This window comes from Purpureocillium takamizusanense, chromosome 1 (genome assembly GCF_022605165.1).
Source record: "Purpureocillium takamizusanense chromosome 1, complete sequence".
Taxonomy (NCBI): domain Eukaryota; kingdom Fungi; phylum Ascomycota; class Sordariomycetes; order Hypocreales; family Ophiocordycipitaceae; genus Purpureocillium; species Purpureocillium takamizusanense.
Window position 1 is genome coordinate 2,971,636 of NC_063068.1, and position 27,488 is coordinate 2,999,123.

General features: G+C 59.0%; 6 protein-coding genes across 6 annotated transcripts; all 6 read left to right on the plus strand.

Annotated features, from left to right (window-relative positions):
* The first annotated feature begins 3,034 nt into the window (after window positions 1-3,034).
* JDV02_000955 (uncharacterized protein) lies at window positions 3,035-5,907 on the plus strand. The gene is made up of 2 exons (XM_047981835.1): window positions 3,035-4,530; window positions 4,583-5,907. Exons 1-2 carry the CDS (start codon window positions 3,952-3,954, stop codon window positions 5,165-5,167), a joined length of 1,164 nt encoding a protein of 387 aa, XP_047837796.1. The 5' UTR covers window positions 3,035-3,951; the 3' UTR covers window positions 5,168-5,907.
* Window positions 5,908-11,742: 5,835 nt separating this feature from the next.
* JDV02_000956 (uncharacterized protein) lies at window positions 11,743-12,081 on the plus strand (the record flags this gene model as incomplete). The annotated part of the gene is made up of 1 exon (XM_047981836.1): window positions 11,743-12,081. One exon carries the CDS (start codon window positions 11,743-11,745, stop codon window positions 12,079-12,081), a length of 339 nt encoding a protein of 112 aa, XP_047837797.1.
* A 689-nt stretch (window positions 12,082-12,770) lies between these two features.
* Window positions 12,771-12,956, plus strand: JDV02_000957 (uncharacterized protein; the record flags this gene model as incomplete). Its single annotated transcript, XM_047981837.1, has 1 exon — window positions 12,771-12,956. One exon carries the CDS (start codon window positions 12,771-12,773, stop codon window positions 12,954-12,956), a length of 186 nt encoding a protein of 61 aa, XP_047837798.1.
* Window positions 12,957-13,624: 668 nt separating this feature from the next.
* Window positions 13,625-14,158, plus strand: JDV02_000958 (uncharacterized protein; the record flags this gene model as incomplete). The annotated part of the gene is made up of 1 exon (XM_047981838.1): window positions 13,625-14,158. The coding sequence occupies one exon, from the start codon at window positions 13,625-13,627 to the stop codon at window positions 14,156-14,158; it is 534 nt and encodes a 177-aa protein (XP_047837799.1).
* Window positions 14,159-20,473: 6,315 nt separating this feature from the next.
* JDV02_000959 (uncharacterized protein) lies at window positions 20,474-23,743 on the plus strand. Its single transcript, XM_047981839.1, has 3 exons — window positions 20,474-20,986; window positions 21,073-22,988; window positions 23,028-23,743. Exons 2-3 carry the CDS (start codon window positions 21,861-21,863, stop codon window positions 23,298-23,300), a joined length of 1,401 nt encoding a protein of 466 aa, XP_047837800.1. The 5' UTR covers window positions 20,474-20,986; window positions 21,073-21,860; the 3' UTR covers window positions 23,301-23,743.
* Window positions 23,744-24,057: 314 nt separating this feature from the next.
* Window positions 24,058-27,367, plus strand: JDV02_000960 (25S rRNA (cytosine(2278)-C(5))-methyltransferase). Its single transcript, XM_047981840.1, has 2 exons — window positions 24,058-24,332; window positions 24,408-27,367. Exons 1-2 carry the CDS (start codon window positions 24,132-24,134, stop codon window positions 26,004-26,006), a joined length of 1,800 nt encoding a protein of 599 aa, XP_047837801.1. The 5' UTR covers window positions 24,058-24,131; the 3' UTR covers window positions 26,007-27,367.
* The last annotated feature ends 121 nt before the right edge of the window (window positions 27,368-27,488 follow it).

Consider the following 27,488-nt stretch of genomic DNA (forward strand, 5'->3'; position numbering starts at 1 on the left):
CATACCTACATGCCTCTACGGAAACGTGCAGTGGAGAAAAGGGTTGGCGGGCGACAAACGTGGCTTCGCGTCTCGCGCATCTCGAGCCGGCGCGCCAACAACATGAGAGCGTAGCAGGTCTCTATATGTTGTGAAGAGATCCCCCCCCACCAACAACAACGTATTGAGTACGTACGAAGTACATGGACAAGCAAATATTGGTGACAAGCAGGGAGAGGCACGTACGCACTGCTCAGCACACCCATTTGCGTGTGTCTCGACGTTGTGGTGAGGTTAAAGTCACGGGCACGTTGGCGTGACACACGCGCGCGCGCACACACACACACGATGCGCTTTGCTTTGATCCGAGCGGGGGGGGGGACGGACGCCATCAATGTCAAGGAGGTTTGTAATCGGCTTCTGCGCGAAGCGGTGATTGATGCCACTGTATCTAGTCTTTCATACGTACCCTGGGATATGTGCACAGGGCCCGTTGGCCAAAGGGGGGAACCGAGGAACCGAGGCATAATACTACGTACTACCCTCACCAACCTGGCAAGACGAGGTGCCGGGTGCTGCCGACGCCGGATGCCCAACGCAGCAAGGACCAAAACAAGCTGTCGCCGTGTCGCGGGAACGGCGCACAGGTTTGCCGACGCGGATGCGGATGCGGATGCGGATAGTAACGTAAGTATGCAGATGTGGATGCGCCGCCCCTCGCGCACGGGAGCCAACGTCGCCAGCCGCGGGGGGGGCCGCTTTCTCGGATGACGGGACGGCAGGGTGACGGTCGATTGACGCACTCGAGATTACTCGCAGGCTGAGAAGAGGCATTGCCGTTGCAATCACCAACAAAGGCGCGAGACAGAGTCGCCCGTTGGTGGGCACTGCCTTGTCGGTGGCGCCATCGTCTGCGGCTTTGCGGGTGCTTGCTTGCTTGCCTGCCTGCGTGCTGGGCTTGGCTGCCATGGATTGGATCCATCATCCCATGCATGCCGCCGAGGACGAACGACATTGGACCCCAAATGAATGAAGCCCTCCCCCCCCCCTCCGGAGGGCCCCCGTCAGCGGGCACGGTGGGTCTGCCAGCGAGCGGTGGTACGTGTGTATTGGTTAGTTGGTAGGTATGGTACGGATGTTAGAAGCAGTGCCTGGCTATACCCTGCTGGAGATGTCGATGATGATGGTTGGTGATGGTGATGCCTTTGCTGTGCGGGTGCAGTCAAGGCCCTCCCCCCCGGCCCCCCTTTCATCGCCTCCATCGCACCCGTGTTTCCAGCTTCCCCCAAGTTAGGTCCCTTCTCCCCCCAGGCGCCACGCCTGGAGGTTCCGTTGGGCGACCCACCTCACCTCTGGGCAATCGCCAGCAGGGGTCCATGGCTTCGGGCTTGGCAGGGGCCGCCGGGCCACCATTGGGCGGATGGATGGGGGCAGCCGCTGCGGGCGGCGTCGGCGCGGGCGGGCGGGGCCTGGATGGGGCGGGGACTCACCTGAGGGCCCAACGGCGGTGGCGGCAGACTATTTGCACGAAAGGTAGGTACGTACTTCGTTCATCGGTAGGTGCTAAGATACCAGCAGGCGCCGAAGAATCATGCTCGGGCTTTCTTCATGATGCGGGATCAGGTGCGCAGGGCCTGATGGGCCGGACGGATGCGTAAACACGAGACAACGGCGGCGCGAGGCCGATGCGGTACGACTTGGGGTCGTGGTTCTGTTCTTGGAGCGCGAGGTTGCGCTGCTGCTTGTCGGGGATTGGAAGGCTTGTATATCCGTATTAGGTAGGTACCTAAGGTAGTCGGTACATACATATGCACTGCACCGCTGCAGGCGTGCGCAGGCTGCAGCGAGGATTTTGCCATGCGGAGAAGGAAGCACAGGGGCACTTTGTTGCGGGCCATTCTGGGCCTTGAGGCTTTCGGAGTTTGTCGTACATTAGTAGTGTTATTTGGAGGATAATAAACTGCATTGGCTGCCCGGGTTCTCTTCCATGGTAGCACAGCGTAAGGTACCTGTAGTACCCTGCCACGTAGGTACCTTACCTCAGTACCTTTGCGTGCCACAAGGCAGGTCCCGTCTTAGATTGGACAAGAGACACCTCAGCGAGGGTCGATGCGGGCTCCTCTCGCGTGGCTGCTGCTACACGCCAAGAAACTAAGCCCAGTGCTACCGCCGGTGCGAGGCGCAGAGGTAATCGCTAGCCACGCGCGTTTAATCACACGCTCGTACCCCCTTCTGCAACAAAGTTGATAGTAGGTGCTGGGTCCATAAGGCAAGGCACTAGTAATAACCGACCGACTCGCCTGGCCAAGCCCTTTTCGCGCGCTGGGCGCGTGCGTGGCCCCCCAGGTTTTTATTTTCTCGTACGAGTCGGGTCCTCCTCTGCGCCTGCGTTTTGCACCGGCTCCGTTTGCGCCCGCGTCGGCGCTGGCTTCGCTTGCTCTTGCTCTGCTCCAAGCTACGCGCCAGCCTTGTCGTGTCCAAGGCCCTGTCCGCCCAATGTTCCTTCCTTCCCTCCAATGCGCCTGCCGCCACCACGCCCTGCATTCGGATACGTACTTGGCATTTGGAAGGAAGCAACTGCCCAGCCCATGCCATGCCACGCCACGCCATGCCACCCACGCGTCTGGGTCCGCCTTCCATCCGAACGATCTGGGCCCTGGCCAAAGTACCTACTAAGAAGCCAAGGGGCCATTTTCTCTGCCCGCCGCCAGCTACCGGGGGCGGAGCGGCAGCAAGGTCCTCTCGCACTTGACCGGGGCGCGGATACCACCCAACTTGCTGCGGCCAGGGGTGTTTGCCATTATTGTGTGACCAAGGGCTCCATGTACCACGCAACTTTTCGTAGTGCTATTTGCCTACTAATCCCTACCTTACATCGCATACCCGCGATGGAAAGTCACCTCGCCTTAGGGTAAGGTGCGGGACGGTGCAGGAATCTGCGTACCTCCTCCACTTCTTCGCCCTACTCGCGGACCCCCCCCCCAAGATCCGCTCTTCCTCTTCGGGGAATAAAAGACATCTGCAACGCATGGCCCGCCTTGAATCCTCGCGTTCCGCTCCCTTCGCCCACCCTTTCCCTGCTCATCTTTGCTTCTTCCATCCTCGCGCGTCGAGCCTCAAGCTTCTTGTCTCTCCTTCAACGGCCGACGATCGCTAGCATTTTTAGAAACGCGCCACCTTACGTATTTTGGGAGCGGCCACTGCGTACATACACACAAGCTGCCTTCCCAAGTACCTACATATCTATCTATCGCCCACCGTCGCGGCTCCGCACCCTCCTCCTGGCCAGCCGTTGCGGGTGCCGAGCAACTGCTGCCCACCGGCGCTCGTTTGATCGTCGCCCCGGGCCTGCAATCGAAGACACTAAAGACTGTTGCGCGGCGACAAACGGACACGTCGAAAGCCGAGCCTGGGGGGCAGAACGCACGCAGCCCTGTGCACGGCTCTTCTGCATAGGCCCCTTTCGCTAAGCTCACGCGAGGGTCACCGCTCACCAACAACACCAACGCGCTGTGCAGCCGGGGAGCCAAGGGCACGAGACGTCACAGATCCGCCTAACCCTCGACGACCATACGCGACCGAACCCCGGGGCCTTGCGACGGCGTCCGCATCTTCCCGCCTTTCATTGACTGTTCCTCCGCGCGAACGAGACTGGACAGGACGACGCGAGCCGAAACGAACCGAGCCGGCTTTCTCCTGTACGAAGCCGAGACGCCGTGCGCCATTTCCACTTGGGGCAGGACCCGGGCAGAACGTCACACGAGCGCAGTGAAGGAGTCTGCTTACAAGGATAGCTCGTTGCGCAACACAGGCACCGAGTCTAAGGGCGTAGCTTCAATTCCACGTCGGCCGCGAGCTCAAGGGCGGGGGGCGCTCACACCGCAACGCCGCCGTACCGCCCGCTCGGCTACCAGTTGCGGCTCTCGTTGCTGCCAGAGAGCACCGTGATTCCAGTGGCAAACCAGCCAGAAAATGGTTTCGCGCTCATCACCCAGGCCCACGGCCCCGACACGGCACCGACGTTCGCGCGAAACCGCACAGCGATGGGTTCCACCACGGCTCCACAGGTCTCTGGCAGTCCTGACCATGCTCGCGACATTGAGTTGCGCGACGCTCGCCCAGCAAGATGCCCAGGCGGTTCAGGTTACCGGTGCGCCAGCACTCCATGGGTCTCGTTCAATACTCACGGCAGCACCGCCGGTGACGACAATGTCCGTCCCAGGCTGGGAGCAGTCCACGGATGCTCCGCTCGAGTTGCGGCTAAGGAGAAGAAACAACAAGAGTGACGACGATGTGACTACTACTACAACGGGTGGAAGTGCCGGCAAATCCAAGGTCTCGACGATTCTCACGATATCCGTTGATAGATCGGCAACAACGCCTTCACCGACGCCCGAGGCGTCGCAGTCCCCTCTACCATCTCCGTTCGACAACAACATCTCTTCCGATTTCAAGTTGGACTCATCCGATAACCGCTGTCCCAACTTCATGTCCAGTCTCCTCTCCGACCCTACCTTCAAGAGCTGTTATCCCATTTCCATGCTGTTTCAGGTATGCTGTTCATTCCGGGACGATGGCCGACCCCTGTGCTAAAGGCTTGCAGACATCAAGAGGCTTCTTCGATGCCGAAAAGAAGCTTCTGAGCATCGTCCGCGTCCTCGACGCCTCCTGCAAAGCAGACGTCTCCACGTGCACCAATTTTCTCAGCCAAGCCGCCCAAAATCTTACTACCGAGGCCAATTGCAAGGCCGAGATAGATCGGCGTCAGTCTCTGGTACTCGCAGCCTGGCGCGGCCTGAAGGCGTACGAGGTACTCTATAAGGCAACCTGCCTGCAGGATAAATCCACGAGCATGTACTGCTTCGCCAATGCCGTAACCAATCTCACCACCCCGTCCGACTCGTTTTTGTATCTCGTGGCCTTCGGCCTCGCCCTTCCTGGGTCGTCGACACCGTCCTGCAACTGGTGCAACCAAGAGACCATGGCCATTTATAGGGCTGCCTCGGCCGATAGGCAACAGTTTGTTGCCGACAAATACGAACCCGCCGCGAGGCAGGTCAACGCCGTCTGTGGACCCAACTTTGTGAACGGCACGTTGCCCGCGGCACAGTCGGGGGCTGGTGCGGTGTTGGTCTCGTCTTACACCTTTGCCCTAGCGGGCTTCTTTGCATTGGGAGCTTTGCTGTAGTGGCACCCAGCAAAGGGCGACAATCTTGTGCGTCCACCTTGTTACGCTCGAACTTCATACTGCAAAATCAGCGGCTACGGCTGGCACCGATACCCGTGCACCCGTCACCAAATTCCCTCGAATATCGCGCCGAGGCGGCATTGAGTCTACATGCCTTGGGTCCATTCTGATACATATTTCTCCCGCATTCAACGATAATTTCTGCATCACATTGGATCTTTGAGAGGGGGCCCAGGATCCCCCCCCCCCTTCCGGAAGCGAACTGTACATGAGAAGAGCAGCCCGCCGAGGCCATCAGGCGGATATATTCGCGCGAGGACCTTGATCATTTTAAACACCCTAATTTCTGTGTTCATGTCTCGGACAGATGGATAGATTTCTTTTACTTTTCATTCATGTAATACTTGATTCAGCGCAGGGACGCCAGGACAGGACGGCCAAAACAGCCGGGAAAGGGGGGTCTCTGGGACGAGTCCGCATGCGCAAGTCGAGCCAACAAGGAGGGTAGTGCGGTGGTTTGCCATGACGCCGAGGCGCTGGCCTGGTGCGGGAGAGCCCTTGAGGTGTAAAGTACAGGTACAAACAAGCAGTCAAAAGCTACACCCGAGCACGGCCGTGCTCGATGGCTCGACAGCCTGAACCGGATCTCTCTGTGAAGACATGTGTACGAGACATGACCTGCTGAGACGCCAGGCCGCCTAAAACCCGTGCTCGCCTTTCAAGGCGCCCTGGGCCGCAACATGCTCACTCGTGGAGACTGAGCAAACGTTGGCTCGTAGTGACCAGGTCGGCAGAGCCACGGGTCATGATCCGGGCGCCGGCATTGCGTGCGGCCCTGCGGGAGACCCTCTCGGCCCTTCCGCGTCCTGTGCATGCACGGAGCGTCCCTTGCCGCTTGATGAGCGTCGGGCACATCGGCCTCCCCCCCACCAAGCACAAGCACAAGCACAGCAGCTGTCGTCGTCGCCACGGACGCCGAGCCGCCTGAGTCAGTCAGTGTCCCAGACTCTGCATCGCGCCCTCGCAGATGCGCCTGCTACCGGGCACCCGGGCCTCGGGGGGTCAAGGCAGGGGAGCGTGCGGAGGGGCGCCGTTCCCGCTCCCGTTTGTGTGTGATGGGGGAAGAGGGGCAATCGAGGTGCGGAGAGGCACTTGTTTCGAGCTACCTTTTTTTTCTTTGGCCTGGACCAACTGCGGGCTGTCTTCGTCGTCTCAAATATTGATGAGCTGCCCCCGACTTTGCCTCCCCGCCCATTGCTTTTCGGTCGACATAGCACATGGCAATGGCGCGGTCTATTCAAGCCACCTGGCGTGTGCCACAACTTGGGCCATCCATACGTATACTGTACACAGACACCCAAGGCATAATCGCAGAAACGTGTGGCAGAACCCGCAACCAACACGCACGAGGACAAAGCCGGTTCGCGCTGGGTTGTGCGTCGACTCGACGGCTCCACTCAGCCAGATGCCTCCCAGGTGTCATACCATCGCCAGCAACGGGTGTAGCAGGCGTCACCAGCCCATAGGGTGAGGGCCGAGCGCTAGCCATCGGCGACGATAGCATCACTAGACTGCGTCCGAGACCTGCCTCTGACAGACGCGACAGCCCTTAGAACAGCGGAGGCTGGACTGCGGGGCCTGTCAAGCCAAAAGAAACGGGCCAGGCCGCGCCCGTCTTGAGACCGTCTCGGAAGATGGGCTAGCCGTACGTCATTCCGTGCTTAGCAACCATCCGCCTCGTGGCTACCGTGGGCCGCGTGTTCAATAGCTAGCCAGACAACGAAAGCTACAACATGGTGGGCATGCTCTCGCCTACCTTGGTAAAGGCCTCATGTCCCTTGAAACGCAATTCACCACTGATGCAGTGGTTAGTTCGATGTGAAATAGCCGATACAGAGGTGCCCATCTCACCCCTGAGTGTACTGCTTGGTTCCGGCCTGCGAAATCAGCGACTACGCTTTCGCTTCCCCCCAAGCAGATACGTAGGTAGGCAGCTTGTATGTTGCTGCCTTCTGCCGTGGCAGCGACACGGTGAGCCCAAGAGCCACGTCGCAACCAGCGCGCAAGGTGGACAGAAGCATCGGAGCAAGACCGACGTCACCATCATTGGAACGCCTGAGGCAACCGGATCAAGACACTGCCGCGCAAGGGAGCCACTCATCTGCGAGAGAACAAGCCTGGATCTGGGGATCCGGGCTCCTGGAGCAGGCCAGGCTGAGCCATGCATTTCGCACGTTCTTCATCAACCACGAAAAGGACCATGGCCCCCAACAATATGTCGGCGCCGATCCGTGATCAATAGTTTGGCACCGTTTGATGGCCTCTTACGCTCCAATCGCACCTGGCAATAGGAAGTCGCCTCGTCGCTTTGGCGCGGGCCTGGCGGATGGGCGGCGTCAACTTAGACCTCCATGCATGGCAGATCCACCGACAATGTTGCGAGGACAAGAGCATCGGCCACAGTTCACGCCAGAGCAGCAGTGCAACGCAGGGGCCAAAAGCCTTTCGACGAACAGCCCCGCAGACACCCACAAGACCGCAACCAACAAGACGAAGCCGTGGTTTGGGGTCCAAAGGACCATGGATCCCTGACGTGCTCAAGCCCACCAAGCATCGACAGCGAGTACTCCACGGGCGATGATGAGCAATGGACAGAACGAAAAGCAACATGTCGCTGGGTGCCTCGGCAGGACACGCTCCTTCAGCCTCGTCTGTAGTCCAGGAATGGCGCGGTGGATGCGCCGCACTGGAGCTATTGACAGTGGTGGCTGGGTCGACGTGCGCGCACAATGCTGGCCGCCAATGATCACTGACGGGCAATATCAGATGCCTCCACCAGACGATGGGCGCGAGATGGAGGCGGCGGGCAGAAAGATTCTCGAGAAGGTTCAAGACAGCTGTCAGCGGATGGCCTGAGTACGAGACATGGTGGTCGCCAGCTCTTATTCGTATACCTGCCCAGATGTACCACCGTGCCATTGGAACCGGGAGGTCGGGCAGCCAGATAGTGGAGACCCGGGCTTCCGGGTCTCTGAGCTGTGATCAGAAGGCGGCCAAAGATCACAGCAGTAATTGGTCGGCCAGAGGGCAGCTTCGGGGACGGACAGCTGTGCCGATGCCCTGGCACCATGTACGTGGGCACACAGGGTAACGTAGTGGCCGGCCCCGTACGTTGGGATTGCTGGTCAGTGTTAAGGAGACGTCCGTTGTCCTGTCGCCTCTTGGGGGTGCGTCCTTATCGTACGTTTTTCGGTTCTCCTAGCTTGTAGACGCGGGACTTTGCCTTGTCGGAGAGTTGCGGGCGGCGCCAACGAGCGGTGTGTTGTTATTGACCTTGGCACCTTGCATGAACTTGTGCAGTCAGGCAGCGCTAATGGCATGCCGAGCGGCGAAAGGGCGCTGTATTGGGCGAACAAAAGGACAGCAAGGGGGACGCAAGGGCACGCGCCGTTTCCATGGCTGGCCGGCTGAGTTTTTTTTCGCAAGTGCCAACCGCCGACAAACAGCGCGGTGGACGAGCAGAGTCGCCAATGGGGAGGATCAAACGTTCCTCAGGGTCCCGTTGTCGCCATCAGTCGCGGTGTTGTCGACCCTGGTGAGCTGGCCGCGCCATGTGTACGGTGGGTACCGAGGCAGTCGCTTCATGCAGACCGCGTAACGCTGCTGGCTCTTCCGCCGCATGGAGCTTGGGGCAACGGCAGATGTGTCTCTTACCTACCTACCAACTTGAGCAGCATCAGGACAGCATTTGTTCGTCTGTGCGCTTGCGCGGAGGAAGCCGTTTTGGCCGTCTTGAGCACTGGTACTCCGTTCACCTACCTGCCTGCCTTACTTACCCAGCCACCTACATGGTACCTCATGTTCTCGCATGCAGGTTGTCTGCCCTGCTTGCGTGACCCGGCTTGGCTGGCCGGTTGAGATCCATCACCGTGGGCATTGGCCACTTGCCGACCAGGCTTGCTTTTGCATGGCATGATATGGGGCAATATCGATGAGGACGTGCTCCGTGCTTCAGTGTGAGGCGCGCTGCTCCGGAGAGATTGACTGATGACGGATCGTTTCCTCGAGATCGGGGCGTTGGGGCGGAGGGCAGGGATCTGAGACTATCGTGGGTCCGCGCGTCGCTGCTGTTCGTGCTCGCTCGGGTGGCAAGGATGGTGAAGTAAGTGTTGGCGACGTGGCAGATTGGAAGAGACACCTTTTCAGTTGTCCCTACATCTAGGGAGCAACGCGGCACGACGAGCGAGCACAGCAGACGAACGAGATTCTCTGTGCCGGGGAAAGAGCGTTATAGGTACCTTCCCCTGCCACTTGACCTTGTACTTGCTCATGTACCTTCCGCTGCTTGCGCACGAGGCCCGTTCGTCTATTGTAGACTGTCAACGAGGAAGGAGCACAGGTCCGAACCTTCCGCACCACTCAAACACTGCTGTACCTTGCGATGACACCAGGTCCGTGGCGTGATGAACGATGGCCGTAGGTACCTACCTACTTAGTAGTACTGATAGGCAGCGGCCGGCCCAGGCCCAGCTTGGGTGGGCAGTTGCGAGCGACGAGGTTGGTGGCGCTTTTTACTTGGAGTAATTCTGCGAGTACCGCGGCCACGACCACGACCACAACCATGAACCACCACCACCAGCACAAGACCCCACATCTGCCCGCCTTCAGCTTGCAGCTTGAACCCAGCCCTGACGATGTCGACCCCGTTTTATAAACGGCACGAATCATGTGCCAACTCACCGACGGCGCCTTGAACACGATAGTTCGACGCCCGCGGTTGCATGGTGCACGGTGCAGCAGCTCCATGGCGCTCACTCTCGATACTAAGTTACTTGCGCCTACACTACTGCTAATGTACTTGGTAAATGCAGGGACATTGTGCTACTGGCCTCTCCGCAAGAAGCTTCGCTGGACACGCCCCCCCTTGGCCCGGACCAACCTCAAGCGACCCCAGAAGCACGGCAGATGCCTTTTCCGTGGGACATATCTTCTTCACCTTGGAGCTCACTGGGCTGGGCTGCGAAGCACCCGCGTTCAAATGCGCTTCCATCTCACTTGAGCCGTTGTGAAACCTTGCAGAGCCGATCGTCTTTCCCATGGGCACTTCAGTGTTCAGCCCGTCGATGGTCTCGCGCAAATGCACTTGCGAAAATCGCGAGCTTGTATAAGGCTCCCTGCAAGCCTACCGTTCTCAAAGTCTCTCTGGCCGCCAAGCTCCTCTCTGATGCAGCGGAAACGGGCGGCCTGCGCTCTGCTGTCCGGCACCAACGGCGAACAAGCTGAAGCCCGAGGCGATGGATTCTTGCAGGGCCTTGGAGCTGTCGCAGCCCGAAAAAAGCAAGCAGCCTTGGTGGCTACGGTGGGCAGATGGGTTGGGACGGGGCATACGTTTTGAGCCAAGGTCGCGCGTTAGTTAGCTGTCCAGGACTGCTACAACCCCCCCATCCATGCAGCCACGCGAAGGGACTCAATCACGAAGTACATGTATGTGCAGTTTTCACACACTCACCCTCGGCATGCCGTCTTTGTCCCGAATTTATACCTCGTCGTCAGCATGTACCTACTTTGCACTAACCGGTTACAGTGGCAGCACCGCAGGCTGGACCGGGACGGTGGGACTCTGCTTCTGGGCGGACAGCGATGATGTCTGGCAGTGTCAGGGTATGCGCACGCCTTGGCTTGGGTCTCCACGACTTGAAGTCGACCTGATAGTCCCCTTCTTCGCTCCGCCATGACGAGAGCATGGCATGGCTCCTGCTGATGACTAGCATGTCGGCTGGCAAATGTCTTAGGCTGACACTGCCCTCTAGTGTTGTCACGCTAGCCGGTCCTTGGTGTTCAAGGCCGTCGCTTGGTGCTGCAAGCCCACCGCGGTGGACGGAGCACGTTGGTGCCACTGACCGACACCGTCAATGACGTGGAAGCTGACCTTCTGCCCGTACAGGCTTGGGAAGCGAGTCTCCGTGGTCCCCAACCAGGGACCCTCGTGTGTTAACTCGGGGGCTGCAGCGTCCAGCGGGGAAACGGTGTCACGGTCCCGATACGTGTCGGGCTTGGGAAGCACGTCTAAACGGTACGCCGAGCAGGAGGAGCATGGAGTCTGCAGACCAAAAGCCCGTGCCTGCCAACGGCATTGAGAGCCCTGTCCGCGGGTCTGGGTGGGCATTGGGTGCCGTGGACGGGTCCAGCGCCTCGGGATCAACCCTACACCCACAACGGGAGGCCCATGACCGGGGTGTGTTGCCAGGCCTGCGAGGGAATGAGATCTGTCACATCTCCCATGTTTGGGTGCCTCGCCAGCACCCATCATTGACGGCCCCGGACCGTCCACTCCCACCGCGGTGCAACCTGCGGCCAGGCGGAGAACCGGGCTCTGGGGGCTTGTTGTTGAGCTTGGCACCAAACGTCGACATGGCCCTCTTGCCCTCTGCAGCAGCTGCTGCTGCTGGACCAGGACCTTGGATGTCAAGGCGGGGCCAACAGGTGCTCCAGGCTGGTTGAACTCTGCAGGCATCCGTCTTCACATCAACAACACACCAGCGCAGCTGCACGTCTTGCGTTCGTCCCTCCACCTCATGCGCGTGCGCTCGCCCCGCCCGGCCGCTGTTCCGCCTCGAGGCTTGACTCGTCCGCCTCTGATCCCCGCCGTCGTCGTCGGCATCGGCGAGGGTACGCAGGCCCTCCTAGGGCGACGGGCGGCTGCTTGTGACCCGGATCTCGGTGGCCGGGCCCGGGCAAAGGTGGCGGCGGGCTCATTACCCCAGCCTGCGTACGTACCAGACACCCATACACCACCCAAGGACCTCACCAGCTTCTGGTCGATCACCCATTTCCTGGCGCTTGGCGCGATCCCCGATCCCGCCCTCGACTGGGTACCCAAGGTACTTAGTAGCCAAGTGGTGTCGGCCGACTAGCAGCAGCAGCAGCAGCAGCATCCTGGAGGTGCCGCCTCCGCCGCCGCACCGTCTCGACTTATCCGTCTGCCTGGCCTGCCACGCTGTTTGACCGTTAAGTACCGTTACCACTGCTACGTCTGCCTCACGAGCTCTCATCATCGCGGCGCCTGGTGCGTGCCCACTCCACCGACCGACACCCTCCCGCCCTGCCTCGTAGGCCCATGAACCGCACATCTCAGACATTCCGCCGCCTCTACGGTGGCTTTGGTGCTGCCAGATCTGCACGAAGTCCGCGCCCCGCAATTGAGGGCTCAGAGCCCGGCGCGCCCGAGCTTTCATCCCTACCCTCACGTCTCCAGCAACCAGGTCAAGAGCGGACGCGGAGGAGCAGACATCGAACCCGTTGCCCCCTGAGCTCCCGGACCGAGCCCGTCAGGCGCATCACCGCGCAGCCCTGACCTCTCCAGATGGGGGTCCTGGCGCTAGGGTACGCTGGCCTGCTGTCGCTCATGCTCATGTTCCTGCTCGTGCTCATGCTCTCCCGGCCTCAGCACTGACCATGTCCTCGTCGCTGACAGGGCACAACTGTCCGGCACACATGTCGAATGCCAGCTCTCAAGTACCCGAAAACCAATCTCCCATGTCTTCGTCTGCCGTCAAACTAGAACCCCGCGGACACGGAGGTGTAGGAGCAATGTCTCTTCCTTATGACGACTGGGTCCCCGACCATCACAGGCACCATTACTTCCACCAGCAGCACCACCCGCAACACCAGCACCATCACCATCAACTCCATTACCAGCACCAAGAACAGCACGAGGCCGAGCAGCGCTCTCATCTCGCCGACACATCTGAACTGGCCCCACGGCTACCTCCTCCCGAGGCCCCTGTGACAGGATATCGTGCATCGTCTCACGTCCATGTTCCTTCATCGCCCATCGCGCCAGCTCCTTTTCACGATCGATTGAGTCCAAACGCGCCGCCTCATCCATCTCATATCTCCTTTTCACCATTGCCACCAAAATTTACCGGCTCCAGTTGTGACGTTATATCTCAGAACCTCCCCTCGCCCCCGGTACGTGGCGTCTTGGACGCTCGACCACTGCCAACCGCGCCGACCGTCGTATTCCTTGGCTCGCACGAACAGAGCTTGTCCAGGCATACGGACCATCGGTCACTGTCGCATACAGTACTTTCGTCTCAACCGGAACCCCATTCTGATAGCCAGCAGCTGTCTCAAACATCTGGCCCGTTTGTCGACGTCTCGCAGCGGCAGTATTCGCTGCCAACGGAAGCCCCTCAGCCAAGTCAGTTGCGGCAAGCTCAGCCTCCTCCAGCACCGCCGCCGCCCGGTTGGAGCCGTCAGCCCATACTCGGGTCACCAGTGCGAGGCATGCCTAACTTGCTGGGGCCCGGAAGGGAAGAAGCTCTCAGGGGCATCAATTTCAGACTGACGCTACGACAGCAACCGAAAGCAGCTCGGGCATGCGGGTTCGGGGACAGGGACAGGCGGGTCATTGATCCACCACCAATTGTCCAGCTTATCGTGGAGAGCTCGACGATGACGGACGATGAGGTACGCTCCTACCTCCGATATGAGAGCTACGTCATGAACTGTTCGATCTGTGACGAGACTGGCTCTCGCGACGCGTCCTTCATGCCCGAAGAATATCAACACCAGCGGCGCCTCATGGGGTCACTCGTCGGCACCCCATTTGTGGGTCAGGACGACCGCGGGGACGAGGGCTGCTTCTTTTGCTTCTCTGATCTATCTTGCCGAACGCCAGGCGCTTTCCGTCTTAAGTTCACACTCATTATGATAGATCCTGCCCGCGCAGGCATGGTGCGACACTTTCCACTACTGTCGGAGACAATGAGCGATGTCTTCCACGTCTACAGCGCCAAGGAGTTCCCTGGCATGTTGCCGAGCAGCGACTTGGCCAAGAAGCTCAAGGAGCAAGGATGCATCATCTCGATCAAAAAGGGCAACGACAGATCGAAGAATGCCAGAGGCCAGGATGAGCTATCCGACATGGATGAGGATGAGGGCGAGAGCTCACAGGGCAATCGCAAACGGCGTACGGTTCGGGAATAGAAGTGCGAATCGACGAACACAAGCGCTTCTTTTTCTTTCTTACGGTGTCAAGGCCAGCATAATCTTGGCGGGGCGGTGTCGGTTGCCAGGCACGTCTGTGCCACTCCTCCTTGGGTAACTGCATAGTAGTTGATGGCGGCTTTAGCAAAAGGAATGGGCTACGGTTGCATCGTCTTTCCTCGTCGTCTTCGTCCCGGGCAGGAACTGCGTTACCTATTATTCATAACATAATTACTCCCCGAGCGGCCCCTGATCAAGCTCCCTAACTTCACATGAGTGTTTGGCCATCAAGGACGCCCTGATGACAGGATTGGTCGGCCGCAAATTCCAGTCACAGGTGGCGGACGGATTCTGCCACGGATCTAGCAGGTGTCTCGGGAAGTAGACCAGATGGCTGGCTGCTAAAGGGGTTGCGGGCTTTAGGCGCACCGGGAATGAGCCGCGTCTCCCGGTCTCGCGGCGGGCTGTTGGAAGCGTGCAGCAAAATCCATCCACGGCCCTCTCGAGGCCAGGAGCACGAAGCGCCGTGTCTAAGAGGCGCGGAGTTGGGGCCCGCTAGAAGTAAGCACCAGGTTCGGGCGCAGACTGCACTGCACTGCGCATGAGTCGACATTTACCCACAGGGCTCCCGTCAAAAGGGACTGGGTTCTCGGGCTGGGCGCATTGGTCGTGTGTTGACGAACAGTACGCAGCTGCTGTCTCAGCCGCAGGCTGTGTGCATTTGGCTAAAGACAGACAAGCGACGCCGCTGCACCAAAGCCAGGTCATTCGCCTGCGGAAGGCAAAACAGCCAGACATGTCGAGCCGTCCTGTCCTGGTGCTTGGGTGTGAGGGGCAATTATCGATACCGTTGTTGCCAGCCGTCTCAATGTTCACTACTGCGGGATGCCCTGGTCCAGCCACGACGTCGTACTTGGCAATCACATTTGGTGTAAGTCGATTTGCGGCCGGCCGGTCACGCCTCCGCGGGTCCATACTCGGCCAACGTGAAGCCGGACGAAGGTGGCCTGGCCTCTCTTGCGCACCAACCGTGCCAAGCTACAGGAAGGAGCAAAGCTTCCTTGAACCCCGCGTCATGCTCGCCAACTCAACGCGCAGCTCGCCTTTCTTGCTCTGAAACCCCGAAAGACGCCTGTGCCGGGGCGATGCTCCCGCCCCACGAGTCTGGGCACAGGCAAGTGGGGGGCGAGGGTTGAGGTCGAGTCGAGCGGTTCGCGGCGCCACATGCACGTATCACCATCCGGCAGACGTCATCGCCGCGAGCAAGCGACGTGGGCTCTGGCTACGAGACAACCAAATGTGGCGTAGGCCAACGGTGCAGCTCACCACGTAAGTCTGACATGCCGCTGAGACGATGTACATACGTGGTCGTCTTGCCGGGAGAGACGCCGCTGTTGCCGCGCGTGCCATGCAAGAATTCTGCCCACTACCTGGGGACGACGAAGCAGGATTCCTTGTCGAACAACCCTACGAAGTAGGGCATGGACGTATGTACATACAGGCGTGACTGCGCTTCGTGGCGATGCGTTGCAGACTTCTGCCTTTGCCGTCGCCCAGTTGCCCGTTGTTGTTCCCCGCATTACTCCCCTGCCGTCTCATGTATTCTTTCTTTTTCCTTCTCGCCTGCTCCGCTTACCTGCAAAGAGTGTTGTATCCTCACTTTCTATTATGACGACGCTGCAAGTGAGTGAAGCCAGGGGAGCAGACTAGCGCAGGCTGTGGAAAAGTTGTGACGGTGGCAGACCATTGGGACATCGGGCGGGTGGCGCGCAGCGCTGGGTCGCTGGGGACGGGAATTGTGTGCGCGAGTCGGACCCCGGGCGTGACGGTGCATCGTTTCCATCCATGGAGTCCAAGCAGCATGGGACTATCCGGACTACGACATTGTTGCATTGGCGGCGCAGCACGTCAGTCTCCATCAGCCATGACCCGCGCAAGCCAGTTGGCATCATTATCCTGGGCTACACAGATACCGTTATTGAAAACGCGAAAGGGGCAATGACCGCGGTGAGCACGCGAATGCATTGGTGTGTCGTCACCGGTAGCTTGGCTGAGGAAGGCCGAATGTAAGCAATGCTGCCGCTATAGCCCAGCGAGGTTGTCTGATGTGCAAAGCCGTAACGCTGATATCTTGCCTTGCTGTTTAGCTAGGGTTGGGACAGGCACGGACGCAAGCGTTCTGGGATATAGTCAGGCTTGGGCCCCGGACAGGAAAACAGGCGGAGGTTTGCAGACTTAACCACGAGGGACCACATTCAGAGAATGCCACGATACAGCCCCTGATGGGGGAGATGGAATAAAAGGTCCGAAGTCGGCTGACAGCAAGCTTATCTGAGGGCTTTACATATTATATCAGCATCATCCATCTCTGATGCGTATTAACGAGGGAGGATAGAGGTCGGCTCAGGCCTTTCATAGCATGTTCCGTTCGAGGGAATGCCGCAATACGCACCGTCAAGAAGCGCAACAGCCATGGCGGAGAGCCAAGGACAGCCCACGAAAACAGTCGATCCTTGTCCGCGTTCGTCAGCTTCGTTTCCCATGGGATGAGGTGGCCCAAATCACTCTCGACGCCGCCGACGTTTGTTGCGCCGTGCGAGCAAAGGAACTTGTAATTTCTGCTTCAGTGGAAAGACCGGCTCCTCCCCGCAAAAGCCGACGAGACGACAAGACTCGCAAATGTTCAGCGCTGATACGGACGTCCCGCTGCAATGGTGCTGCTAGTGCCTGCATAGACGGGGTGTCTGAACGGGTGGGTGCGCCTGGTCCGAGAGCGTTGCAAGCGCGTCCTGCTGCGACTAGGAGGCGGGAATCCTCGTGAACTTGGACGTTGTTTTTCAGTACGGCACAGTAGTGCAGGTATTCAATGTAGAGCGCAGTCCTTGCCGGACAACGTGTGCGTGAGGACTTGCAGGAAAGGAGAGGGGGAACAGCAACGAGACGCGACACGAATGAGGCTCCAAGAAACGCAGCGCCCTATCGCAGGTAAAAGGCTGCTTCATGGAAAATCACTCGTCTACTTGACGGATGACTCGGCCAATGTTTCCGGCGGCAAGTTTCTTTGAGTGAGCACGCGCACTGAAATGCACGGAAGTCGATTTAACAACGGCAAAAGACAATATCCAGGGTCTCAAGGCAGGACTTTCTCGGAGGGGAAAGGCTGCTATGCTGCGTGTGGAGTGCCCCTTTGTGGCCCGGCTACCCGTCGCCGCCGAGTTGGGGGCAAAAGGCCACTCGTCGCTGGCTTGCTCGGTTCAAGAGACGACATGGCAACCGACATGTCAAAGAGGAAAAGTCTCCGAAACGTAGGGGGCTAGTAGTATTGAAGTGAGGAGGGGGGGCCTACTGAGTTACTACTGCCGTTGGGCCCTCACAGCCTAGGCTTCGTGTTAGCAAGCCAATAGTTCGTTTCACGTTTCACAGAGGCCCCAGCGCGCTCCAGGGCAGGAGCACCCCCTACTATCACGGTGGAAAAATTTCAAGAGCATCCTTGATGGCTGCGGTAAATCTACTTGGTACGCGACATCCGATGCTGGACGCCAAGCTGAAGCATATGGTTTCAGGATGCTACTGCCGAGTGCGGATCATAGGGACTGCCACGACACAGTAGCAGGCAGCGATGAGGCAAAAATCTCGGTTGGCGGTGAGTCGTGACATGTCATTGCGTTGCAGACGAAAGCAACACGTTCATTTCGGGGTCTGTGGGGACCTCATTCCCTTGACGGATCATACATCACCGTCCTGACATTGTGAGACTGGTACCGTAGCAAAGGGGACTGTGATAGCGAGGCATATCCTAACGTACGAAGCATAGGATGCAGCAATTGACCGGTATGAAGACGAATATAGTGAGTGAGTGCCGGGCTTCAGGGGGAGACCAAGGTGCGGCATATGAGTCGCTTACTATTCGCATACCCGGCTTCGCAATATTTGCGGCTGATGAACAGAGCAAGTCTCGGCAGTCAGCAGCTTAGATGAAGCCGGTGGGGGATCGCCAAGCAAGCTGACGTTGGTGGAGGGTACAGTGCTGATGACAGCAAGTGACATGTTGCTTTCGTGACGAGGTGACAAAGGTAGCAGTCAGACGTCACAACAAAACGCCCGCATGCAGAGGGAAGATGACTCCGGCGGGCGCAGAAGTCCCCCCGGTACTACGTCAGTATCCCTTGTACTTCGTACTTGGTACTGTACTTCATACGTCCGTTCTCGTACGGGCTGGGAGATGGACATGACGCGTTCGTCTCGGCCGGCTGGGGGCCAGGGAGCCATCAGAGATTGCCCACCATCATGTACCGGGGCCTGCACAGCTTATTAGGTGATGTAGGTATGACTGTCGCCAGCAGCGCAGCCGCAGGCGCGGACTTTGATGCTGTGGTCGAAATGAGACCGGGGTCATTCGTGCGTTACGTGGGCGAGGGTGAAGCCAAGATTTGAAGGATACATGACTTCTACGAAGCACTCTGCCCTGCACGCAGTTATGGAGTCGATACTGTCCACGGATCCGGTGGTCTGCGTCAAACGCTGCAAGCGCCCGGCACGGTAGTTGAAACGGCATCGGCGCGACGCCACGCATCTGCAGAGCCCTCGGCTGGATGACAGGACACTATGTGTCCTCGTGCGGTTGCATGCCCACGGGTCGCATGCCCGGCGGCCGGCCGCCTGGCGGCATCATGCGCGCCATCGATATGCCGTGGCCTGGCACCGGAAGCAGCAAGCTCAGCGCGTGACAAGACTTTTCTTGCTTGTTTGCTGCAGGCCTCGCGTTTCACCGGGGGAGGGGGCCGTAAAGACCGGGGAGGCTCTGATATGAGCAGGAGGAGCCGTCGACCAACGCGCGGCCCATGCTTCTCTGGCTGCATAACGCTGTGCTATCTCGCGTGGCGTGCCGCTCCCCTGTGCCAATGTCGTTGGCTTCGAAAGGGGTCGACTTGGCTTTCCCTCTGCCTTGGAGTTGAACGTCAATCGTCTGCACAATACCTACGCCGGGAGTCTGTCCGCATTAAGTAGGGAGGAATAGACGATACATACCTTGGTATATTCGTGTGTTTGCTTGTCTGTTTGCGTTGACATGCAAGGGGCGACCTCCGTGACGGGCAAAATCCGGTTGAGCTGGCTGGTCCCACCGTCTGTGGTTGGTCCGTCAGTCAGTCAGTCAGTCCGTCAGTCAGTCAGGGTGGTGGTGCTGGATGTCGTGCAGGAGGGGCTGGCTAGGTGATGGGTTGACGGCGTCGAGGCCGTGAAACCATCGATTTCGTTGGGCGTTGATTTAGGGGTTTGGCTGTTCGTTTCTTGTTTCAATCGCAGGATTGGCGCTCCATCGGCCGCAGTTTGATAAGCAGGGCCAGGGTCGTTTTTCTTTCCTTACTACCAGGTACAGTACAGGTAGGTACTAACGTACTGTGCTGTGCTGGGCTGTACAGTACGGGCAGCACCGAAGGTACCTAGGTACTTCGTACAGCTACCTGAGGAAATTGGCAGCTGAGATTGTGACGCATGTCTAAGTGAACCTAATAAATGCCTCCAGCTGGCTCCCCTGGAGCAACCGGCCAGTCGGCCGAGGCAGTCTTTGTACATGCTTAGCGCGTTTCTGCGCTCACGTCGGCAGCTGGGTGCTGAAAAGGAACCTTATTAGGAACTGGGCGGAGACGATGACCCCGACGGGGAGGAACAGCCCAGCACGGCAACGCCAGAACTTAGAAGGCAGGAACGCAGGAACGCATGAACGGAGGCAGCGACAACCCGTGAGAGGAGTGGGGACGACGTGGCGACTCACGACGGAACTCGCCAGTGGATGGGCAGCAGGCAGGAACCTGGGGCAGAACAGGCAGGAGCATGACTGCGCTTGCAGCTCTGTCCTGGGCTGCTGTTGCTCTCCGCAAGCTGCTAGGATCCAAACTCGGCCTCTTCATGCTTCTTCGCCCGTTCGCCCTGTGCGCGAGCTCCAATTCATCGTACATGCAGAGTCCCGTGCGTAACGCCAACGACAACGACAACCACCACCGCCGGCCAGCATCAGCCGCAGATTCAGAAGCAGCCGCCGCCCCGCAGTTCGTCAAGCTAGCCATCAACAGTCCAAGCAACCAAGGTCAATTCAAACAAGCCAAAATGTGCCTGGCAATTCATTGCCATCGATCGTCGAGCCTTCCTTGTCGGGCCCCGCAGACGCGCGGTATCCACTCAGGCAACTGGCCCCGATCTGTGCCAACGTGCGCCGGCACGCCACCACAGCACGATCCCTGTCGGAAAATCAGGGACACAGTTTCAGATGTCCCTTTCATGTGCGTTAGCCTCCTCCACCGAAGCCTCGATTTCAGACGACGGACCTGACGACCTCAGTCCGATCATGGTGTCCCACCCGCAACTCCCCGCCGTCTTTGACGCTGGGATTCAGCTGGGGCGGGTCCCGTGCCCGCTCTGGGCGGCCCGTCTCTGATGAACAAGAAGACGACGAGCAAGGACGAGCTTTTGGAGCATCGCACCGCATCACGTCTCTCCCGCCGACTCCACACCTCAGCGCCCTGCTTTTGCTCGATGCATCGTGCCTCGTCGCACCACGCCGACCGGCTCTGCGGCCTATCAGCGCCAAGAGGCAACAGCCGGCCCTTTTGGCGAATCACGCCTCGAACCAAGCCAGCCCGCCCCAAGCCACCACATGCAGGAACGCGCCCAAGGTTGCCGCCGCCGAAACCTTTTACATATCGCGAGCCCCCCTTCCATAGCGCCTGTCGACAGGGCAAGGGGCCCCCGACAGCCAGAAAGCAACTGCGAGGCTCTCATCAGCTATACCAGAGGTACTGTACAGAATGATACAGTGCATTAGTTACGCAGGTATACGATTCACCGTCCTGTCGTACCGTACGTTGGGCGTTTGAACTCCCTTTGCGCTAACACGTGGACATTGCAACCTGAGTAAGGCCAGACCCATGGCCGCTGAGCGAGCCGCCCAGCGATCCGAGCCCCGTGCCCACACATCCACACATCCACATATCCATGGCCCGGTCCTGGCAATCTGTAGGCGTGGCAGCCAACAATGCCCCTTCTCCATGCCCGGCTGTGGGTGGACGTCTCGAGACTCCACGCCGGGCAGGTTGCAGGGGGATGCGTCAACGACAGCGCGCAACCCCCCTGGCCGTTGGCCTGTCCAATGAGGCAAACTGCCGTTCCATTGCCCGGCCTCGTCGCTCCGAGAGTGACATGCCCCACCACTCCGGATGCTGCTCTGATATACGGAGCCCAACAGCATCTCTCAATCCAACGCGTCTCTCCTCACCTCCTTCACTTCATTCTTCAAATCGGCTTCGGTCCGTCTTCTCGTGTTCTTGACCTTCACCCTCCTTTAAGAAGGTGCTGGACACGTCCTTGTCTTCTCCTCACCCAGACGGCACAGTTCTGTTTGTTTCGGTCCTTACCTTGCCAACGCCGAGGCCCGGTCCTCCGCTTTCGTCTGCACAAGCATTCATTCCCTTTCCTTCTTTTGGCTCATCACCAAGCGTTCCGGTGTCAGTGTTCTCTGTGCTTGAGCTAGTGCTCACAGCCAATCTGGCTCGAAAACCCGGCCGCCCATCGCCACCCACATCCGCAACCATTGCTTCCCACACGAGCTGCCACAGTTTCGCCGAGTACACGCATTTCTCTCTTGGGCGCTCCTTATCCTTCGCTTGAAACTTATCTCACTGGGTGAGATTATTACAAACCCGACGCCATGAAGTTCACCGCCGCAACGTCTCTTGCGGCCCTCGCTGGCTTTGCTGCCGCGGCTAAGGACGGACGCACCTTTGCCGTCCTTCACTTCAACGACAAGCAGCTCACCATCGGTCGCGCGGACCCCATTGTGAACCCGGGCGTGTCGTCGCCTCACCTGCACCACATCCTGGGCGGCAGCGCCTTCGGCCTCAATTCCACTGGCAAGGACTTGCAAAAGTCCAAGTGCACCTCGGCTCAGGTCACAGGCGACAACAGCAACTACTGGTTCCCCTCGCTCTACTTCAGGGACCCCAAGACGGCCAAGTATGAGCCTGTGGAATTGTTTTACGCCCAAGTATACTACTTCTTCGAGGCCACCAACGATGACATCAAGGCGTTCCCCCTGGGTCTTCAAATGGTCATTGGCGATGTGAACACACGCTCTCCTCCCGCTGGCGGGGCCAGTGGCAACACAGACCCGTCCAAAGGCCCCCTTAACCCCATCAAGTGGACATGCCCTCGCAAAAGTTACAACCCGCCATCTTGGGCGGAGGACTCTGATGGCACCAAGAACGGCATGCCTGATAAGAACAACAAGGGTGAAGGCGTCGGATTCCCGGACGCCGACTGTGACGGATATGCCTCTCCCCTGCGCGCCGACCTCCACTTCCCCTCGTGCTACAACCCCAAGGCGGGCTTGACCGACTATAAAAACAACATGGCCTACCCTACCGAGGCCGGGAACGGCAAGAGGGACTGCCCCAAGGGCTGGATTCACGTTCCGCATATCTTCTTCGAGGTTTACTGGAACACGCCCAAGTTTCAGGACCGCTGGGTGCCGTTCAAGGGCAAGCAGCCCTTCGTCCTCTCCAACGGCGACGCCACCGGCTACAGTCTGCACGCTGACTTCATGGCTGGTTGGGACGAGAAGCTGCTTCAGCACATCATCGATACGTGCAACACGGGCACCAGCGGCATGGAGAATTGCCCTGGTCTGTTCTACGGAAAGAACAAGGAGAAGTGCGAAATCGACAACCCCTCCCCGGAAAACATCAGCGGCGTGCTGGATGCCCTTCCTGGCGACTGTCCCATTTCAGGCTGGTCCTACGGCCCCAAGCCCGATTCCCCACCCAGCTCGTCCAAGGAGGCCGCCAAGCCTGAAGCTACTACCAGCTCGTCCAAGGAGGCCGCCAAGCCTGAAGCTACTACCAGCGAGCCATCCGTTCAGCAGACAGATTCGCCAACCCCCGCGCCTTCCCCTACGACCTCGTCCGCCAGGCCCGCAGTTGGCTCGTCTTTGCCATCGAAGGGTGCCCAGGATGCCCAATGCACACCCAAAACCGTTACTGTTTGGGAGACGGTCACGGTCACAGCCGCAGTTCCCGCCGCCGAGACCGCCTCGACCAACAACCGGCGGCACGTCTATGAACACGTCAGACGCCAGCGCAAGCAACAGTAAGCGACTGCTTCGGACGTACTGCATGCACCTGTGGATGGCGTAGACGAAGCTCTGCAAGTGCTCGTTTCTCGGGCTCGGCGAGTGTGAAATGGGGAATGGCCACGGCGTCTCTTGCATATGTGGACACGTTATGGATTGAATCCTGGCTATTCTGTACGCAGGGGGCCATTGATGAAGAAGACATGCAACAGAAATTGCCACTCATCGCAGGGGCTGCCCCAACATTTCTTTCTCTACGTACATTTTAGGGTCTCTCACACGGGATCTGGTATTCTAGGTATTGACTACTACATCACGAGGTAGAATATGCCGGTGCCAACCATCTACCCAGCCGCCTTCTAGCCTTTTCTCTATATCCATGTACATAGCGCTTCAATGTATTTGCTAGGTTGTTTACTCAAGACCTCGTGCATCGTCAAGTGAGACTTGACAATTGACCCGTGGCTTCTGGGTTGGTCAGACTTGTCTCGCTAGGTAGCCTCTCGGAGCGCTGCTCCTCCGCTCAATGCATGGCGCGGGGGACGCGAGTTGACACTGTGAATGGACGTATAGTACAATTGGCTATGCGCAAGGACCGATCGTGACTCGTACTTATGGAGGAGGTGGTTGCGATGGTAATTGGCGAGGCCAGTGTAAGTCGGGTGAACAGCGGCTAAAAAGTGCCGTGGTTGTTGGTGCCTGGTCGTTGAGATTTGCTGTGTCCAGCCAAGCCAGTGAGTGAAGCAGTGTTGGCTTCTCTACCTCGACCTCTTTTCTTCTTCACCCAAGCAGCCGCAGCATGGCCATTCGAACAACGGCGCACTAGCACGCCAAAACCAAAAAAAGAAGAGAATGTCCCTCTACCATGAGGCAGCGGAGATATTATCGTCTTCGTCGACAGAAGGCGGTAGCTTAAAGTCCCGGGTGTTCAAAAAGAAGAACATAAAGTCGTCGCCGAACCAGCTCTACGCCCTCGTGCTGGAGACAAGTAAATGGAGCTCGGTCCTCAAGGAAGCCATCGAATCGGCAGAACTACTCAAGCACGAGCGCAAGGTGAGGCTTGTCACTCTTTGCCGCCACCTATTTGTTGTCCGCCAATGCATGACGAACGCTGACACGCGCCCGCAGCTCACCCCTACGCTATCCTTACTTTTGGTACACGATTTGCTCCTAGCAAAGGGCGGCATTGCCCTGCCTCAAAGTCATGGACTTCGGGCCAGCATCGAAAGGCACAGAGCGCGCCTGACGTCGGAGCTGACAAGGGCGAGATTGCGCCGCAAGGCCGCGACCCTGGACGCCCTGAGGCAGCAAATCGACAAGGCCAGTGCGCCCGAGGAGGCCGGCTACCCGCGTTGGGTGCGTGTCAACGCACTCAAGAGCAGCATCGAAGAACAGCTGGAGACGACGTTTGCCAAGTACGACAGGGCCGGCAGCGTTGGGGAAGTCGTCAGTAACCCGGGGAGATGCCTCTATATTGACCCGCACGTGCCGAATCTGGTAGCGGTCACGTCGGGAACGGACCTGACCAAGACTGAGGCGTATTCGGCGGGCAAGGTCATCCTCCAAGACAAGGCATCGTGCTTCCCGGCTTACCTGCTGGACCCTCGGTCCGAGGATGGCGACGTGATAGATGCTTGTGCTGCGCCCGGCAACAAGACTACGCATTTGGCCTCCATCATCCACGCCCATCGACCCGAATTCGAGTCTCCGGCTCAAACCATCTACGCGTTTGAGAAGGATCCACGGCGCGCGCAGACTCTGGAGAAGATGGTCAATATTGCCGGGTCCAAGAAGATGACCCGGATCGCTCTCGGGCAAGACTTCTTGCAGGTCGACCCCAATGCTGAGCGGTTCAAGGACGTCGGGGCCTTGCTCCTCGATCCAAGCTGCTCGGGAAGCGGGATCGTGGGTCGAGATTCTATGCCGGAGCTACACCTGCCAGAGCCTCCGGCGGCGGCGCAGGGCAAGGGCAACAGTTCCAGGGGCAGTACGAGCAAGCGAAAGAGAAAACACGAGCAAATAGCCGAGCAGTCCCAAAACACAATTCGCGACGACGACGGGAATGAGGTGTTAGTCAAGTCGGAGAAGGACATGGAAACACGACTGCAGTCGCTGTCGTCGTTCCAGCTGACGCTGCTACTGCACGCTTTCCGATTCCCAGCCGCGAGGAAGGTCAGCTACTCGACATGCTCCGTTCATTCACAGGAGAACGAGGACGTGGTCATGAAGGCCCTCGGATCCGACATCGCCAAGGAACGGGGTTGGCGTATACTGCCGAGGGACAGGCAGGTCACGGGCATGAAGGACTGGCCGGTGCGAGGCCTGGTGGAGGCGTGCGGCGGCGACAAGGCGATTGCTGACGGATGCATCCGGTCGTACAAGGATGACGGCCATGGCGTCATGGGCTTCTTTGTGGCAGGGTTCGTCCGAGAGGGCGCTTGCGCGCTGGATCCGGCGGGCGATGCCGAACAAGACGGACCATACATGCGCGACGCGGAAGGGCGCATCATACGAGATATGCTCGGGATGCCCGTATCAAAGGCTACCGGCGAGCCAATTTCTCTCGTGGGGCGAGATGAGGCTGACAGGGATGTTGATGCGCAGAGCAATGGACCCAGCAAGGAGGAATCGGCCGAAAGCGCAACGTCCGAAGATGATTCAAGCGAGGAGACGGGGGAACCTATCGACGGCGACGACACGGATGAGTGGGAGGGTTTTGGGGAGTAGTAGCGCGCGACCCGGAGACGTTGATGCAGCCGCATATGGTATAGTACGTATGGGCGTGGGCGTGGGCAGGACAAGTCGATTCCGGGAACGATCATTAATCTTCTCCGGCGACATCCTCGGACGGATGCCATGTCGTTTGATAACATGGCCAAGTGGAGAGTCGAGGCGGTCCGGCACGGGGACGCGGCGTTCTACCACGTGCGAGAGCGACCTCGACCCTGGCGACCCAGACGGCCGGCCCCTGTTGCGGGGGGGCGGACGGAGATTGGGACTGATCGTCGTCAATCCAGTGTCGCCCGACAGCATGGCCTGTTAGAATCCCAAAAACGAACCGACATGCATACATTCGCATTTTTACATCCGCAGCCAGCGAGTTGAGGGAGGACCGGCGCGTGTGGTCGGCCGATGAGATGAAGATGCGCAGGGCGTTGAGAGGATGGATTTCACGAAGTGAGAACGGACAACGCCGTCTGATGCAACGTCTCCAGGACGAAGGGGGGAAGGGGGGGGTGAGACACGCACCCTCCGTCCGGCCCAGCAAGGCAAGCTCCGAGGGGAAAGAATTACCAAAGCAAAAAGACACGCGCGCAACAACCAGGATAAAACGGAGTTCCCATGGGGTTCGCTCATCAAAAACAGGCAGCGGTAAGTAGTGGTGGTGGTGGTGGTGGTGGTGGGTTCGTGGTCCGGGAGGGACTCGATAACTTGTTTAATACGGACGGAGTTACAGACCTGTGTTTCCGAGTGGGCCCGGAAACGAGACCGAGTTGTGCATGCACAAAGCCTCGAATCCACGTTGGTCCCTGAACAGCGACCACCAACATAATCACATCTCGGAGCCGAAGCACGGACGAAAGCGGACAAGTCCGTCCCACCGCGGGCGACGACGTCTTCTCTTTGTCCCAAGACATTTGCGCGACACAAGAAGGCCGTTGGTGGCTGCGTCGCACACGGCAAATGCCGCCACGTGTTGCAGAGACCCTTTTTTGTCGTCAAGGTTGTTTCCCCAAACGATTGGAGCTAGGGAGGGGGAAGGCCATCAGAGAGTCCGACGTTGCACGAAGTCATGTGTCGCAAGATACGCGCACCTGGTATAATGCGCTATGCTGAGCAGTGCCACATCTACGGTGCAGCACAGGCATGGATGGCAGCAGCAGAAGCAGCAGCAGCACCACCCCGTGGAACGGACGGTGAAGCCGCTGCCGCCTCCCCTCTCCGCCCGGACCGGGATGCAACACACAGGGACGTAGGTGAAAGGGGAAGAACGGGGGAGAGAACAGGCGCACACACGAGGCAGATAGAGGCGATTATCGTGGCTGGGCGATGGATGCATGGAGGATGGATGGGGAAACCGAACAAGCGTGCCCCTTGCTCCCGAGCCAGCCACTCCAGGGCTGGGATCGGCGTTTTGGGAGGCGGTCGGCGGGCCTGGGGGCGGCTCAAGCAGAGTCAGGGGGCGGGCGGGTGGGCGGGCGTGGCGGC

Coding starts and splice junctions, on each gene's coding strand:
- JDV02_000959 (XM_047981839.1), top strand. CDS start 21,861: ATGAAGTTCACCGCCGCAACGTCTCTTGCGGCCCTCGCTGGCTTTGCT. Junction 22,989..23,027: donor CACCCAGCTCGTCCAAGGAG/GCCGCCAAGCCT, acceptor TCGTCCAAGGAG/GCCGCCAAGCCTGAAGCTAC.
- JDV02_000960 (XM_047981840.1), top strand. CDS start 24,132: ATGTCCCTCTACCATGAGGCAGCGGAGATATTATCGTCTTCGTCGACA. Junction 24,333..24,407: donor TACTCAAGCACGAGCGCAAG/GTGAGGCTTGTC, acceptor ACGCGCCCGCAG/CTCACCCCTACGCTATCCTT.
- JDV02_000955 (XM_047981835.1), top strand. CDS start 3,952: ATGGTTTCGCGCTCATCACCCAGGCCCACGGCCCCGACACGGCACCGA. Junction 4,531..4,582: donor CCATTTCCATGCTGTTTCAG/GTATGCTGTTCA, acceptor AAAGGCTTGCAG/ACATCAAGAGGCTTCTTCGA.